General features: G+C 48.0%; 1 protein-coding gene across 3 annotated transcripts in view; it reads left to right on the top strand.

The window, feature by feature from the left end:
* Positions 1-374: 374 nt before the first annotated feature.
* Positions 375-17,610, top strand: part of NSD3 (nuclear receptor binding SET domain protein 3) — a 44,734-nt gene continuing 27,498 nt past the window's right edge. For all 3 annotated transcript variants that reach the window (XM_074928622.1, XM_074928621.1, XM_074928623.1), the window contains exons 1-7: positions 375-562; positions 8,818-9,545; positions 13,262-13,330; positions 13,756-13,915; positions 14,337-14,491; positions 15,308-15,802; positions 16,615-16,741. In XM_074928622.1, coding sequence (XP_074784723.1) covers positions 8,862-9,545; positions 13,262-13,330; positions 13,756-13,915; positions 14,337-14,491; positions 15,308-15,802; positions 16,615-16,741 — 1,690 coding nt within the window. In that variant the 5' untranslated portion in view covers positions 375-562; positions 8,818-8,861. The remainder of the gene's footprint in view (positions 563-8,817; positions 9,546-13,261; positions 13,331-13,755; positions 13,916-14,336; positions 14,492-15,307; positions 15,803-16,614; positions 16,742-17,610) is intronic.

The following is a 17,610-nucleotide window of genomic DNA, read 5'->3' as shown; positions in this document are numbered from 1 at the left end:
GCGCCGTGCGCCCCACGGGGCGTCGAATATCCACCGCCCGGCCCCTCCGAGCGGGCGGCGGCCGCGCTGCCCGCCCGCCCGCATCAGCGCCCCGGGCCCGGCCCGCCGGACTACACCCCCCATGGTGCCTTGCGGCGGGCGCCGCCCCGGCGGCCAATGGGGCGCGGGGAGGGGCGGGGCGGCGCCTGCGCAGTGCGCGGCGGCGGCGGCGGCGGGGGGGCGGAGGCGGAGGGCGCGCAAGCGGGGCCGGGACCCGGGCAGAGCGGCACGGAGCGCCGCCTTCCCCCGCCGCCAGCGGTCGCCCGCGCCCGCCCGCGCCCCGCCGAGCGCCTCCCCTTGGCCGCACCGGCCGGGAGCGGGCGGTGGGGGGGCGGGCGGCCTCCCGGGGCGGAGCCCGGCGCCAGCGGCGGGGGCGCGGAAATCGAGGCCGGGGCTCCGTCGCGGCCTGCTGCTGCGGGAGGAGGCGGGGAGGCCCGCCGCTGCCGCCGCCCCCGCCGCCGGCCTTTGTCTCCGCTGGGCTGGGTGGACGCGGCGGGGGCAGTTAGAATGGAACAGACTGAAGGTGAGGGCAGCGGGCGGCCGCGCTGGCGGGGGCGGCGGCGCCGGCCCGCCCGGGCTTAAAGGAGCCGCGGCCGCCATGTTTGCTGCCGGCGCTGCGGCGGCGGCGCGGTCCCCGGGGCCGCCCCCGCGGAGGGAGGGCGGGCGGTGGGTCCCGGGCCGAGGCGACCCCGCGGGCAGGACCGGGCCGGGCCGGGCGGCGCGGCGGCGACTCGCCGCCTCTCCGTCTCTCCGTGACGCGCGGAGCCGGGCCGCGCAGGGCCGGGCCGGGCAGGGCTCCGCGCTGCGGGACCCGCTCGCTTGTCCCGCCCGGCTGCGTTCGGGCGAGCGGCGGCCTCCGGCGCCTCCCGGCCGCGGGCGGTTCCGCGGCAGGTAGCTGGGGCGAGCGCCCGGTTTCGGGGCGGGGCGGGGGGAGCCGGTCCTGGCGAGCCCCAGACCTTCTGCTGGGGAGAAACTTGGGGTGGGAGCCTGCCCCGCGCTCCCCTGAAGCGATGCGGAGCCGTCTTTGTGACCGAACCGCGTACTTGTCAACTTCTCCCATAAAAAGCTTCTCGGTGCACGCTCTTAAGAACTGCATATAAGGATTTGTTGTTTCATGGCTTTTTTTTTTTTTTTTCCCGGTACTGTTGCATTGTACTCTACTTTGTTCTGTGTCTCGGCTTGCTTTTGACTGTCAACACTCAGCAATTTTAATACAGGTTTAAGATTTTCAGCTTGTGCTTAAAAAAATCTGAATGATAACATAGTTCTGTATATACCAACCAACCCAAAAGACAACGTAAAGCAGTCTGTAATCAGAGCTGAAGAAAAAATTGTAGCCTGTTTTGGTGATTGTTTAGGTCTTCGAGTGGCTTATGGCAGAGATGCACAGATAATGTTTTGGCAAATTTAATTGAAATGAATTTAATGAACTGATTGAAAAGATTTTGCGCTGGAAAGTGAGCTTGTGCGTTACGAAGTTACAGAGTAAGAGTAGAGGAGGGTGATCAAAGACTCTATGTTTTGTTGTAATACAACCACGTTTCACGTTTTTCAGCTGGCAAGTTTGCCTGAGTTTGCAGCGATTCACATGAGATATGTTGCAGTCATTACACTGCTTTTGAGAAGTCAGAGCATGTCATGACTCTTGCAGTACTTGGTATTGCCAAAGATCTGACTTCTGGGTTTATGTGAATACCAATCCGTGACTTTCCTTGAAGAACAAAAGATTTTCCTCCATGTTTCCTCTTTGAATTCCAGGGCTCTAAAAAGAAGTGAGTACTCTAATTTTCAGGACAAACCCCTTTTCTCTTTCCTTTTCAACACATAGCACTTTGCTGCTGTCCCAGTTGTTTCTTTCCATGTCACCATGGGAAACTTGTTAAAAGTGGCCTTATCAAAACCCTGTTACAGGCATGACTTTTTCTTCTGGCATTTAAAAAAACCCAAAGCACCTTTAAGAAGGTACACAGGGAAGTACTCAGCCTTACCACATGCTTTAAAGTTTGTCAGGAGGCCTCTGATTCACCGTCAGTGTCTGCCAGAAGAGATGGCTCAGTACAGCTGAAGTCAGTAGAAATCCACAGGCTACAGTTTTTCTGCTAATGAATCTACGTGTTGCTGAAAAACTTGGCGTTGTCTTAACGTGTGTAAATAAAACTTTCCATGCGTGATTTCATAAGGACATCCAGCACAAAGTGGGACAAAGCAGACTGCCAATACTGAATGCAGGAATCAGTAAGAATAATTATTTTATTTCTGTCTACAGTTCATATAATTTGAACATCCCGGGATGCTGTTATGGGTGGTAAAGGTGGCCCTCCAGGTAGTTTTTGGTGTGACTGTAGCGAAAACATGGGCCTGTTCGGTGACAGGTGTGTATGCTGAACTTCAGCAAAGTCATAATGTGTTGAGAGGAGGAATGGAAACGCCACAGAAGTCAATTGCATCACTTAAAAAACCTGACTGACCTGGCCTGGCCCAGCCAAACGGCTGGCTGTCTGTCTGTCTGTGGAACACAGGCAGCAGTGACCCGCTCCTGAGAGCGGCTGCTGTGTGGATTGGAGGTTTGAGATGACCAGCACAGGTTAGATATGTTGGAGTGAAACAGCCCAGAAAATGGCAGTAGATGTACGTGTGGTGACTTGGGTAACGAAGTGGTGGTAGGATACGAACAGATCTTTGACTCTCTCTGATTTAGGTCTCTATGGACAGGAGCTGGGTTGTTGTTTGTGCATAAAAATGGCCTAGAACTTCTGCTTTCGAGACTGTTGATAGAAAGCCCAGCTCAGGGTGACGAGGCAGTGACACCATTCACTGAACACATACGACTGACTCAAATTACTGCTTTTTCAACTCAGTCAGTGAGCCAGTAGGACAGTTTCTGTTCTCGGAGCAGATACTTTCCACCTGTGTCAAATGCCTCGTCTCTAACAAGCGCTAACCCAGCTGCTTCGGGCAGGGCTACCCACGTGGTGGTTGTCAACAGAAAAGGGTAAAATTAATTCAGAAAGGCGTCGTGGAAGCTCAGATTAAAATAGGTGCATGCTACACTTGATCAGCAGCTGTGGTCAGCTCAGCACGGTGTGGTAGCTGTGCTGGCCAGCACGGGGCTGTGCTGGCCGGGGCAGGCGTCGGGGGCCGGTAGCCGTGGGCAGAAGGCACACAGCTCCCCACAGGCCTCAGGCTGTCGCTGGGCTGCCTCTGGCTCAGTGCGGCCACTTCCTCCGAATTCTGCATCCAGAGGGCTTTGGAGACAGTCCTGGTGCCTGGGAGCATTCGCCCCGCGCTCCTGGGTGGTGATGAATAGTGGTGGGTGCTTCTGACATTTAGGAAATTCCTCTTACGCATCGCGTAGTTACCGTGTCTTTTCTCACTTTTTTGAGCTCTTCCTGATTGAGCAGTAGTGCAGTGGATAGATGCGTGTTTGTGTACTTTATAGGTAAGTCCTACGTTCTCTGTATTTTGTGCACACCTTCCCTCGCTGGGGGGAAGAAAAGCTTTTCCTCAGATGGTATCAGCATTGTTCAGAATCGCTCGATAATCTGAGAGGCCAGTTATTATTTAGCCTGCTGCAGCATGAAAGCAGTATCTGAGGACTGCGGAAGTATCTTGTTTTCCGAGAGAGAAGTTGCAAAATGCCCATGCTAAAAATGCACTTGGATAAGTGCAATTGTTGGTGAAAAATGTGAACCCAGAGGATTGCTAATCTCTTTGAAACTTTCCCCTAGCTGGGCGCTCGCTGTTGAAGGTGTAACTCATTTTTTCAAGATATGCTCAGTCACGTTGAGAAGCTCGGGACGGGAAGTGAAACAAACAGTGAGAATTTAAGAAAGAGCACTGTAAGAGCTCAATTAGCTTGACCTGCCTTATCTTGCACTGCCTATATTTTTTTATTTAATTTACTTTTTCTTCTGATACTTTGAACTGTGACTCTTCCGAAGGCAAAATGAAAATATTTGCTCAGTGTCCGTAAACAGCTGTGTTGTCCTGCTCGACCAGAAGATCTTACAGCCATGGGAAAGGACAAGTGCAGAGTGCTGGCTACCCAGTTTCAGAGAACAAACTCTTTTTCTATTATTAGGAAATCTAGTTGCAGTTTTGGAGGTATTGTTGATTTCAAGTTGTTTCCCAGCTTGTATAAAGTATCCATTTCCTATAAACCTTGAAATAATTTAATTGTTTCTTTATCTGTTGGTTGAGTTCCAGTGTCATATCAGTGCAGTATCTGTTGTGGGTCATATTTAGAAACTAAATTTTACAGCTTGCAGGAGGCTGATACTGTACTTCAGCAGGGTAATTACTCGCTGTTGTAGTGAGAAGAACTTACTCTGAAATATTTTTTTCTGCAAGATTAACACGTATCACTGAAAGTCACCTTCGCTTGTGGTTTTAGGTGGTGGTCGTCTGCTGAGGAGGGATAGGTGTGACTCTTGGGCCTGCTGTTGGTAATTCCACGACAATGGGGTGTTCTTTGCGTTAGAGCTTGGGAGCGACTTACAGAGTAATCCTTCCTTAGGTTTCAGTGCTGAGGTTGCTGTGCGTTCAGGAGTCGTCGTTTTGTTCCATTATTTCGGTGCTCCAGGGACTGTCCTTCCCCTGCAGCTCAGCCCCTTTGCCGCTTCGCTGGGTGGCAGCTGAGAAATGAACAAACTGATGCAGAGTTTTGGAGAGGAAGGAGGGTGGGAAAATCTGGGTGTGTTAACTGTGATGACAGCGAAAGGCTCGGAAGTAAGAAACTCTGGGTGATGTCAGCTCTGTGGGAGGAGAACAGCCGCTTGTGTTTTAAGACTGTTGAGAGTAGCAATTCCGTGAAGCAATAATCCTGCTTCTGCAGCCTGGATGGGAGGATAATGAGGCAGGTGCACAAATCGCCCGGGCTGTGAAGCACGGGCCGGCATCGAGGACTGTTTTACGTGGGTGAGTTCCAGAAACAAATTACTTAACAAAAAACTAATAGTCAAAACTATTTTCTTTTACTGGTAACTCCTAAATCCAGCGTGAGTCGAGTGTTACGAAGTTCGTTAATCCCCAGTTTCTGTGACGTAACCCGGAGCACGTGACGACCCGCCCCCTGCGCGCGGAACCCAGCGCCTTGGCCGCCTCAGCACCCGGCGCGGCGCGGGCCTGCCCGCTGCCGGGAGAGGTGCGGCGTGGGCAGACTTTGACCCGGAGGGCGGGATGTGGGGCAGATAAGAGGGACCAGGCACTGTCATGCAGCTGTTGAATTCTGTTAATACTGTGCATCTGGCTGTCGCTAAGACCACTTTGGTGGGATAGCTCTACCAAGGTGTCAGCAGAGAACTTCTGCTTCTCGACACTGGCGTAACTGCACTGTTGTTGCCATATCTTATTTCAGCCCTTCTGAGAAAAATAAGCTGTCCTGGCAAGAGCATCCTTTGTCTGTGTACAGGTAAGGACTTTTGCTGGTTGTGCTGACCAAGTGTTGCATCTCACAGTAGACCCAGATGGACGTGGCCGTGACGAGACGCCTGTAGTGTTGTCATAACTTAGTGCTGGAGCTGTGTGACGGGGAGCTCTTCCTACCAGGAGCAGGGCCAGGGCTCACAAACAGTCCTTGTTAAATCCCTCGCCAGTCTGCAGATCATCAGCTTCTGAATGGTGTTTATAGGTGGAATCAGAAGGGTGAACATGAATAGCCTAGTGCAGTACGTTGTAATCAGCCAGATTTGTGCTTGCAACATCCCAGGGAATAAGTAAACCTTGTGTCCCAGTTTATATCCCAACTTTTTAAAGTGTGGAAGCTCTTGTAAGGAAAGGCTGGGAGTTGCCAGTGAAATAGAAAAGGGTCTGTTCTGACTTCCAAGAGATGGGGTAGGGTAATGCTTTTCAGGGCAGAAACCTTTTGCTTAGGCTGTTGTACAATTTCAGTGCTTCTCAAACCGAAATGTCTGGCTGTGGATTGTCTGAGCAGCTTCCTGGTGTTCTGTAAGCAGCCTCACCTGACCTTGTGACTAATTGTAGAGAAATTTTTAAGGAAGAATTAAGTTAATTCAACACACCAACCCAGCAATGGGTTGGACTTTCTGTAATGTTGTCTGCAGCAACGTTAAACTGCTGCCGGAGGAATGAATTGGGTGACCAGATCGTGTAAACCCACAGGTCACAGTAGTACGAGGGGGGATTTTTTCCCTCCCTGACACAAGTTCTCAGTCTGTACTTGGTGAGTTGTGTGACTAGCAGATGGTTGCACAGATGACAGCTCCGGGGCAGTCCCCTGAATGTACATATCCACTGCTGATGTGAAAACCAGAGTTTGTGGAGGCTCTAAATCTGATAGTGGTGGCTGTGTGGGGATTAGTTGTTCTGGTAGCGGCAGGGAGGGTTTTTTCCCTCTTACACCATGAGATACTCGCTTGTTAGGAGTGCAATGAGTAGTCTGCCTTGATATTTAGTATTGTAAGTAAGGCCAAAAAACTGCACCTGTGTAAAAAAGTCTTTTAAACAAATGATCATCCTTTCTCTTTCCTCTCAAGAGAGAAATCAAAAGTGTTAAAATTATTTTACCCCATCAAATTAGCATCCTCCAGCAGGACCCAAAACTTACAAAGTTTCCACTTTTAGTCAGACTTATAAGCAGGAAAACATAAAGCATAATTACTCAAATACCATGTGACATTGGCAGAGTTATTCTTAACAAAGCACAGAATGCTGTATAGTTTGTTTCGCTTTCTGCTAGTTGATTTTTGCTTTTTATAATTCTGGTGTGGCCACACCAAAGTTTGGGTCCTGGCGTGATGTACTTGGACAGATCCTTTATTTAACGGTCTGGTGCTTAGTTCAAGTCAGGAGTAATTCTAAAATTTCTTAAACTCTATCTGCTTTGATTCTCTGCCAGGATGACTGAAGGGCTGTTGCAACTTCTCAAGATATTTATTTTTTTTTAAGCATTCGGAAGAAAAAAAAAAAAATTGAACCTGGTTTTAGTAACAGGTAAAAGCAGCCTAGGGTGCAGTTTCTTACTAGTGTGAGAAATCTGTTGCTTGCTCTGCAGTTTGGCATATGTAAAGCAACAATTAATTGGTAAGTAGTACAAACAGTCCCACTTCCTCTTCCTAGAATGGGTGGTGGTTTCGTGTTTTTGACCTTGATCTGCGATCCTGCCGCTCCGCGCGCTGCCCCTCAGATGTGCTGTCGCCTCGACAGAACCGTTGTGTTGGTTTTGTGGCTGACGTGCAGAGAGCTGCTGGAGAGAGGGGATGGTTTTACAGCCACGAGGTTTAAAAGTTACTGCAATGAGTGAATTTTGCTGCATAGCGTTGTGCTATTAAGTAGTTTCCCTAAGTCACTTAATTGCGGTGAGGAATGTGCCCCTAGTTGATGGCACAGGGCAGTAAAGATGAATACAAACATCAGTTAATCTGAGTATGGAGTCCACAAAACATAACAGCAAAATTCTGGTCGAGTTCTCACTTGTTATCGTTATAACTTAATTTTCTTCTGCAGTCTCAGAGGAGGGAAGGGTTCTGAGTGTTTTGAAAACTATTAGATAAGGTATTGAGATGTGTCGCACTGGGAGGGTGAGAATTCAGTGTGGGCAGGGTTATATGTAGATTCTTATAATGAGAAATAGCTGTGGGATGTGTTAATGTCGCTTCAAACCCTGGCCAAAAGGGCACAGTAACTCTCCTCTATGCCTACACAGAGACAGAATAAATAATACAGAGCTGTGTTTACTTTGGAAGGGCTAAATTGACCTTGCTTGGAAGTAAACTTGTATTTCGTACCTGAAGTTTAGGTCACTTTCTTGTTAAACATTGAGATTATTGAGGGGAATGTCTCTGAGCCAGTAGTTGAGACTGGAAATGTGACTTTTCTAGTCTGATTTTGGTGTTTTGATATGCAGTGGAAAATTGAAAGTGTGTATGACAGCTTTCTCAGCTGTAATCTAATTCTGCAAATAACCTCAGGTTTTGGTGATCTTTTGATGCTGAGACTATTTTTCTCTCCCTCAGAACCACGTAGTGTTTAAGTGTTTAACGTGAAAATAAAGTGGAGGGGTGGGGAGTGAGGAGAACAGCCCTCCCCACTTAGCTGCTGAGAGCCAGCGGGTGCAAACTCTGCTCTGCTCTTCTGGTGAGGGAAGAGGTTGGGAAACCCCGTCTGAGGCTGTCGCACAGTATGAGCTGGTTTCCCCGGGAGCTGAGGTGGAACGACCTATTCCCTTTAATTGTGCCATTGTCCAGAAAAGCCCGTGGCTTGGGGCTCCCGCTGGCCTGCGGGCTGCTCATCTGTCTCCAGTGTTGGTGGGGAGGAAGAGAAGAGCTCGCTCTCTTATTCAGGTGGTCTTACTGTGCTTTCTCTGGCTTGTTCAGTCTGCAGTGACTGTGGTGTCAAGAGAACTTGGTATCTTCTGTAGGCTCGAGGGTCAGAGTCTGCTGTCTTAGTGCTTTGTGTGAGAATAATGCTTCCTAGTGCCAGGCTAGGAGGGCTGTGGAGAGCAGTTCAACTTCAGCACCGTTATTCTGACTTTGTAGCACTTGAGCTCGTAGTTTTTAAGCACTCGTACATGCTTATAACATGTCTTTAAATGTCGTGGAGAAGAAGAAAGTGGTCGTGTAAAAAAGCTGTTCTGCAGAAATGTGTAAATAGCGCTTTTTAAAGGTTCAGTATTACCAGTCCTCTCTAAATCCATGAGAGGGTGGCTACTAAATGGAGATGGGGAAATTGGTCTCTTTTTTTTTTTCTCAACAATTTAATTTGCTTAATTACTATCTTCTGATTTACACTGACTTCTTATTTCCCTTCCCCCGCCTTTAGGCCCTATGAGAAAAAGGGAAAGCTAAGGATGCTGGAGCAGAACAATGGATTTCTCTTTCTCTTTCATGCAAGGGATCATGGGAAACACAATTCAGCAACCACCTCAACTCATTGACTCAGCCAACATCCGCCAAGAGGATGCCTTCGATGCCAGCAGCGACATTGCTGAGGATGGTGGGCAGACGCCCTACGACAGCGCCCTGCAGCAAGGCTTCCAGTACCCGACGCCCACCACGGAGGACCTGCCGCCCCTCACCAATGGCTACCCGCCCACAATCAACATCTACGAACCTCAAGCCAAATACCAGACCTACAGTCAATACCCCAATGGTTCAGCCAACGGATTTGGTACAGTCAGAAACTTTAGTCCCCCAGAGTATTACCAAATGGAAAACTCTAATGCAAGGCCGCATGAAGTTCTGGAAAAATCCTCCCCTCCGCAGCCGCCACCTCCGCCACCACCTTCAGTTTCACAAACGGTGATTCCAAAGAAGACTGGCTCACCAGAGATCAAATTAAAAATAACCAAAACTATCCAGAACGGCAGGGAATTGTTTGAGTCCTCTCTGTGTGGGGACCTTTTAAATGAAGTACAAGCGAGTGAGTATGCTAAGGCGAAACATGAAGGGAGAAAAGAGAAAAGGAAAAAAAGTAGCAAGCATGACTCTTCCCGATCGGAAGAGCGCAAGTCGCACAAAATTCCAAAATTAGAACCAGAGGAGCAAAATGTAAGTGGAATAATGGTTTCGGCCATCTGTATCCCTGATATTGTTGATGGAGTATGCGCCTTCGGCAGTGGTTTTTCCCTTACTTCTAGTTGTGTACATGCTTAAAGTCACGAGGCTTTATTTACTTGTCAGATACCTAATATTATGTTGCTAGGAACCGTATTTCTAGGACAACACAGTTTTGGTTAAAAGACTGCATATGAAAAATAAACTTTAGAAAAGGTTATGTAATGTTTCTGAACGTTTAGTGTTTTAGCATGTTCAGAGTTTGCTACGCTTTGGGCGGTGTTGAAGATGGAGCTTTTGTCCAAAAGCGTACAAGCATACACAATCCTGACGTTGCCTCGCAAAATAAGGCAGGGTTACGCAGTGGAAAGTCAGGTTGCTTGGAGTATTCAGCACTGCAGCTTTTAATTCATTTTTGAAAGATACTCTGACTGTCGCGTTGAGGTACAAAACCCAAGAGCTGAATGTGGAAGCCAGTAGAAATTAGTATTCTAAAACGGTCGGCAAATGAGAAACATCAGTTGACTCAGCAAACTTTGGGAAGATTCAGTATTGATGGTTATTACCATTTCTGTCCAGTTTGTAATAGAGTTGTGCATCTCCAGGGTGTGTATATACAAGTGGTGTTTTAACTCGGATTCCAGGAAGTAGAGACACAAATCACAGGTTTTTGATGCTCAGCCATTCTTTTTTTTCTTCAATTTTGTAAGCCACTTCTGTTTTCTTTTGTCTTGGAATCTGCCCACGCTGTGGTACTGGTTTCTGTTTCCCAGTCTGGGGGGAATGGGTAGCAGCGTGGTGAGTGTCCGCAATGGGGAAGTTGCCCTGCCAGGCCAGGCCAGAAATCGCCCGGGGCTGGGCTCTTACAGTATGTAGCTGAGTTTCCTGTAAGTTCTGTGAAAGCCCTCGGTCCTTGCTGCTTTGGGAGGTTTGGGAGGAGATCCTGGCCCGTAGGGCTCAGGACTCATCTAGCAGAGCAGGTTCGTGTGCTTGATGTGGTGGTGGTGTTTTTAGCGGCAGACACGCTGATTTCCATACGCACCCTCACCAGGAACATCAACAGGGTTTATAAGTGTTCCATCTCCTTTCTGGTAAGCCGACCCCTTCCGGAGATCAGGCTGGGGATGCAGCAGGATTTTGAGGTTCCGCTCCAGCACAGCTGACTCTCATCGAATGTTGTCATCCAGACTCGGAAGGGACCATCCAGTTAAAACGAGCCCCCCGTGGGTGCAGTTGTACGCAGGTTCCTTGAGCTGGGAGGTGCCGTTTGAGGCCGTTCCCAGTGCCCGTAGCAGCTGCCGTGCCCAGCTGGCCCCGGCCCCCGGCAGCAGTTCCCGTGGAAGGGCAGAGCCCCCCGCGGCCCCTCCCTCGCGCTGGCCAGGAGAGGGACAGCGGCTCCGTCCTCGCCGCCGGGGCTCTGCTGCCCCGGTGCTCATGCGCCCCTCCTTTGCTGCTGGAGTCAAACGCTTACCCCCGGGTTTCGCGTAGATCAGGCCTCAGTGAGTCTGGTTCTTTCAGAGTTCAGCTGAACACACGCTCCCGTATCCAGGCTTCGGGCCTCTTCTCTAGACTCCCCCCCATCAGGCTGCCAGTTTTGCCTTAGCGTTTTGTCCTCCCTCTGACCAGGGACCCAGTTCCACTCTTGAAGCTTCAGCTGTGCCCGTCCCTCTGACTGGTGGTACCTGGTTATCATCGGCACAGAATCTTCTGGCTTTCCCAGGTTGAACTCAAACCGTGCCTCTCGGGTTTCGAGTTCCTACTAGTCACATGTGTCACACAGAATTCACCAGAACACTTGGTCTTGCTTTTTTCCTCCTTGTAGCTTCCATTTCCCTTTCAAAAGGTGTTGTTGCAATAAAATCTTCTGTGTTCCTCACCCTCGTTTCAGACAGCAGATCGCTCTGACGTGAGCAGGATTTTGCGCTGGTGGTTTTTGTTGCAAATTCTCCAGTGCAGTCTTAGTTTCCTCCTCCCACCATTTGGCTTTCCACTACACGGTTTCATCTTCATGTACGTTCATCACGTGCACTTTCATCATCTTTAGTGTCAGTGCTACGAGACTTGTGACTTAGGATCATCTTAATAGGAACAAACAAAACTTTTGGTACAACTGTGGTTGTTTTACACTGCTGCACTCAGCCTGGCTATTGGAAAGGAAGGTGGTCTGCACTCGTTTCCTCGTTCTGACATTACAATCTGTGGAAACCCACTGACTCTGTGGGGATGCTCATACTGGAAAGGTTGATTTGAGATGAAAATGTTATGAAAACACTGTTGAACTTTAAGCTCTGAACACTTGTTTTAAGAATAAGCTGCTCTGCTCGTCAGTTGTATTCTGCAAGGAGATGGAAGTTTGCAATCTGTGTAATCAGCTTGGCTCTCCTGGCAGAGATGAAGTTGCCACTAACTCACTGTAGCAGAAGAAAGGCAGGAGTCCTTGCTGTGCTTTCTGCTGTACCAGGGAGGGAGGATTTCTGCCCAGCAAATATTAATATGAACGGTCTTAAATGATTGTTTCTGCAGACAGCTCTGAAGGAGAGGCTGACCTGTGCCAGAGCTGCCCTTGTTCTAGACGACACTTACACACGTGTTCCCTAGTTGCTGTGAGCTGAAGCATGCCGTGTGACTCGCAGAGAATCACTGAGGTTGGAAAAGACCTTTAAGATCGAGTCCAACCGTTAACCCAGCACTGCCAAGCCCACCCCTAACCCGTGTCCCTCCCTTCTAAACACCTCCAGGGGTGGTGGCTCAGCCGCTTCCCTGGGCAGCCTCTTCCCGTGCTTGATAACCCTTCAGTGAAGAGATCTTTCCTAACACCCACTCTGACCCTCCCTGGTGCAACTCAAGGCCTTCGTTTCAAATGGGCTAGGCGTCATTTGGATGAGCAGCGGTATTAGTTTCTCACTGCATGTGTCTGACTCCTCTTTTTGCTGCTCTTTGAGTGCTTTGACCACCGCCTGCTCCTGCGCCGCAGTACAAGCGAGTGTCTGTCTGTCTCGTTAGATAGTTCATGGGCCACCTCTTATCTTCTCAGCTGCTGTGTCATCACACTTCCTATCACAGCCGCTCCACCGATGGTGTGAGCCTCTGTTCTGTGGTGATCTTTCTTCTGTCAAAACCTTTTCCTGTCCTCCTCTGCCAGAACAGACTGCGTGCGTGCCTCGCTTGTATATGCACTGTAGGCTTTATGTTACTGACTTTTGATCCTCCAAATATATTTGTCAATTATATGCGATTTAACATCAATTTTACGATTTTCATATTGTGTGTTTACTCTGATTTTTGTAATGTAGTTTTTGCAAAGAACTGGTGTACAGTGAGACTCATCACGTTACTATGGATATCCTTCGTATGTTCTTCTCTGTTTCTTTGAAATTGTGTATTAATTTAGGTGGAAAGTTATTGGGGTTTTACTGTCCCTGAGTGTGTGTTCTTCTATCGCCTGTTACAGGAGAACGTCGTTGTATGTAGGTGTGGAGGCAATGTAAGTAGTGTAGGGAAAAAAGGTGTTTTTTGATTGTGATGCTGCTATGTTTTGAATCAGGCGTAAAGAGTCATCGTATTCGTATTTTTCCGGGTTTCTGGTTGCCTTTCTCTCTGTGAATTATTTTATCTGCCTGGTTTCAATATTAGCTTTTTTGTTTTATTGTCCCCTTACCTTGTTTGTGTTTGTTTTTCCTTTTTTCTCTTCATTGTTACCCATTTCCTAGAGACCAAATGAGAGGCTTAGCATGCTATCAGAAAGACCAAGAGAAGATACAGTGTTGGAGGAAGCCCCGGTTAGTACATACACTAATTAACACTTGTTGAACTTCTGGTGTGCTACTATTTTTGGACTAATTATTACGGGGATTCTTTAATTTGTCAGATGAATCAGTTGCCATTTCTTTGAAACTCTTAATAATCATTATTGCATCAAAACATCTCTCATTGCTCTGTATTTATTGCTTTAGTTTATCCCAAAAGCAACATTCTTAACTCCTGAAGCAGAAGGGGTTTTCTTGGGTGGGGGTGGGAGTGGGGTTTGCTGTTGTGTGTCGTGGTTTCAGTGAGTATCTCGTGTAAATCCTAGCTGAGTATAACTCCTTTCTGTCATGTTTCTAAGGAGTGTTTCTCTCGTGTTAGGTTATCAAAGCTCAGGGATACCTGTGGGTTGTGTGTGCGTCTCTGAGTTCTGTGGCTGAAGCTTGCATTTTCTTTCTAGGTCCAGCAGTTTTTGCCTTCTCTTCCGACACAAGTCACCCATGACATCAAGTTTCAGGTTGGCGATCTGGTTTGGTCCAAGGTGGGAACGTACCCGTGGTGGCCTTGCATGGTTTCATGTGATCCACAGCTTGATGTTCATACCAAAATTAATACAAGAGGTAAGGGAGGAAGATCTTTGCCAGAGTATATCAGGTGTCTGTAGCTGGTCCTTTACTGAGAATACCTTCTCTTTAAACTCGCTTTGCAGGATGAATTCTGCTCGTGTGTTTGCTAAACAGGAGTATTGCTGAAAAGTGTAAAACTAGTAGCTGTCAAACGGCCTGTGTGGAGGAGCCTGTGCGAACTAGGCCTGTGCACAGGTGCTCCTGCTCCTCTCCAGCCAGCGAGCTTGAGAGGGGGCTGCTCACGAGGGGTGCTCACCTTCCCGTCTCCAGCTGTTCTGAACCTAGGCCTGGCTTACTTCTGAATGTTAGCCAGGCACTTCCACCCGCAGGAATTGAAGGATGTGGAGGGGGAAGGCGTAAGCTAAACCAGCAAAGCGATGTTATAAAACCGCTGACTCGAATTTTTCATTTCCAGGTGCCCGTGAATACCACGTTCAGTTTTTTAGCAACCAGCCGGAGAGGGCGTGGGTGCACGAGAAGAGGGTTCGGGAGTACAAAGGACACAAACAGTACGAGCAGTTATTGGCTGAGGCTGCTAAGCAAGCCAGCAACCACTCTGAGAAACAGAAGGTATGACGAACGCTAATTGTGTTGAGGGTTACGTGCAGGGCCTGTGAAACTGAAACTCTTGTGGGGCAGCTCTGAAGCTGTAGTGCTGTCCCTGCGAAGGGTCTGCATTTCATGGTGGTTTACACAAAGATAACAAAAATGTTTCCATGCTCTTACGACTTTCATGTGGAAAAGGCTGACAGCTGAACCTGCTTTGTCGGCTCTTCGTGCTGGTAGTCCTCCTGGGCAGTGGAGATAATTTTACATCTGTATTAAAATCCTAAATAAAAATGGTGCCTGTGTGTTCACTGTTAACCTGTTCTTTGGAAAATACCGTTTTTAAAGGACACTCTTCCAGCCCCTGATACTAGTGGATGTGTTCTGTTCCATTGTCCTATTGGAAAGGAAGTGTTAGCTACAGGAATTACGTACTGTGTAGAGGACTACTTCAATCAATATTTATGCTAATCAAAATATTGATGCGGAAGGAAACGTGTGTGTATAGAAAAATGAAGAGGATTTAAACAGTAGATAAATTAGGATTAATTCTGTGTCTCGTAACAGAATTACAGGCTCGAATACTGCCTGTTCTTGTCTTTAGTGAGGTTGTAATTCAGGACAGACACTTTTAATTGTGATGGTCATATGATCCAGCTCGAGTGTCTGCTTGTACTCTGAGCAGGGGATTCACTGTCCACCTTTCAAAAAACGCCCTGAAAATGGAGAGCAAGCTTAAATCTGCTGCCTGAGAGATGTAAAGAACCTCAGGGCTGCATTTTAAGTGCTATACGTGGCGAAATCTTCAGTGTAATTTGCTGCTTGTCTTTGTTCCTTAAGATTCGCAAACCAAGGCCGCAAAGGGAGCGTGCTCAGTGGGACATTGGTATTGCCCATGCTGAGAAAGCACTGAAAATGACTCGGGAAGAGAGGATAGAACAATACACCTTCATTTATATAGACAAAGAGCCAGAGGAGGTTTTGTCAAAAGCCAAAAAGACTGCTGCTTCTAAATCAGAGACCAAGAAGAACCGACGCCCGAAGCCGGCGCTGAACAGCCAGGCAGAGCAGGGCGGCACCGCGGCGCCCAACGCTGAGGGGCGCAGGCAGAGCCAGCGGAGACAGTCCAGTGTGGAGGAGGAGGAGCCACCTCCTGTGAAAATCGCGTGGAAAACAGCCGCAGCTCGGAAATCCCTACCAGCCTCAATAACCATGCACAACTTGGATCTTCAAAAATGTAACATGTCTCCGGTTGTTAAAATTGAACAGGTTTTTGCCCTTCAGAATGCTGCTGGGGACGGAAAGCTCATCGATCAGTTTGTGTATTCCACTAAGGTGGGTGCCTCGGGTAGTGACTGCTCTTTGTTGGTGAATTCTCCCGAGTCTGTCTTACTGTGGAGCTTAAGGCTGTGTCCACCAGGCTTTCACAAAACATGTTCCTTTCATTGGAGAGAATCAGTCTAGCAAAAGACAGATGTGAGAACAGAAACTTTTAGTGCACTGAACTCTTAATTTCGGTGCATCCCGAAGTCTCTGGCAGTCACCCCTTTGACTGGTGGCAGGGGAGCTCCCTACAGACGGTCACGTTTTTCCTCGGAACACATTCAGAATATTAAAACCGTTTAATTCCAGCTTCCTAGTTGAGATAATCCAGAAATTCTCTGTAAATGTTAAAGTCAGTGGATTTGTGGGAAACAGATGAGACGACAAAACTGTTAATGATGTCCTAAAAAGTAATAACTACATTTTTTGTAACAGACTTTTAAAATGAGTTCTGCCTCCTAGCTTCCTTCAGGTGCACAGCAGCTTCTCACAGTCAGTGTAAGGAAAAGGTTTAGGACTATTTCTCTGCCTCCTTCTTCTGCCTCTCTACCTGGAGGGTATTTATTTCATCCTAAGCATTTTAGAGAAGGTAACGTTTAGAAAAGTCACTGGAATTTGATTTTTTTTTTTTTTCCCCTTGTGTATAAGGGGAGATGGCGAGGGATGGGAAGTTCTGCAGGGAAGCAGCTCAGCAGTAGGTCTCACCGCGTGTACGTGTCGCACTGGAGAGCGTTCTGATATTTAGGAGTAGATAACATGGCTGTCAGCAACGACACCTGTATAAATAGGGTAAGACAATCTTATCTTTTTTTTTTCTTTTTAAGGGAGTTGGTAACAAAACAGAAATAAGTGTCAAAGGACAAGAGAAACTTAATTCTTCATCAAATCAGAGAAATGAAAAAGCAGCGGTGCAAAACGCGTCCTCTCCTGAAACAACTTCTGGGTCAACAGGTAGGCAAGATGCAGAGTCCTCGTCTGAACGTTAGCAGTCCAGCATTTAAACCCAGAGATCGAAACCGACCTTTTCTCATTAGTTAAAAATGATTATTAACGTCTTTCTGTTTACATACTAGTTGTAACAAGCATGGCTAATAGAACGCATGATGAGCCCAGATGCTTGGGGAGCGCGGGATGTCTTTGGGATTAGCTGGTTTGGCCTCTGAACTGTTAGCGTCTGCCGCGCATGGTGTCTGAGCCAACGTGTGAGAAGGATGGATGCCTTGTGGAGAGCAGATGGCACGTTGTTGTAGAAGACAGCACAGTGGATGGATGTGTGTTAGCAGAGTATCGTAATGGCTTTTGGCACCAAATGTAGAATCCAACAGCAGGGATCAGAGGAGGAGGAGCTGGAAGTGGCGTAGCTCAGTAAGGAGCGGCTCTGAATCGGGACGCGTGCTTTCCTAGACTTTGTTGTTGAGTTCCTGCATGACCTTTGTAAAGGATAGTGATTTTTTTTTTTTTTTTTTTTTTAATGGCTTCAACTAACTCCACCAGTGAAATGAGGTAATGCTTGCTTTCTGAAGGCAATTTAGGGGTCCTGTCATAAAGCACTAAGTTGTGAAGTGTCGTGTCTGAGGGAGAAGAACCACTGAAGCAAATAACGGAGCTCGACACTGGAAAGGGAAACCCTGGAACAAGCTGTTTGAAGTTTGGTTTGTAGTAGAATAGTAGAGGAGAATGAGAAGGATAAAGGGGATGAGTGCTTTCTAGGCTTGAACAGAAAACCAACGTTTTTTTCATGTTTTGGTTTTTGAGACAGAGCTAATGGGATTTCTTCCAGAGGGATTGAGCCTTTCCCCACCAGCAGAAGTTTGCAGTAT

Source organism: Athene noctua, chromosome 28 (assembly GCF_965140245.1).
Source record: "Athene noctua chromosome 28, bAthNoc1.hap1.1, whole genome shotgun sequence".
In the NCBI taxonomy this organism is placed as follows: Eukaryota; Metazoa; Chordata; class Aves; order Strigiformes; family Strigidae; genus Athene; species Athene noctua.
Note: the sequence above shows the minus strand (reverse complement) of the source record. Positions and strands in the feature narration are given on the sequence as shown.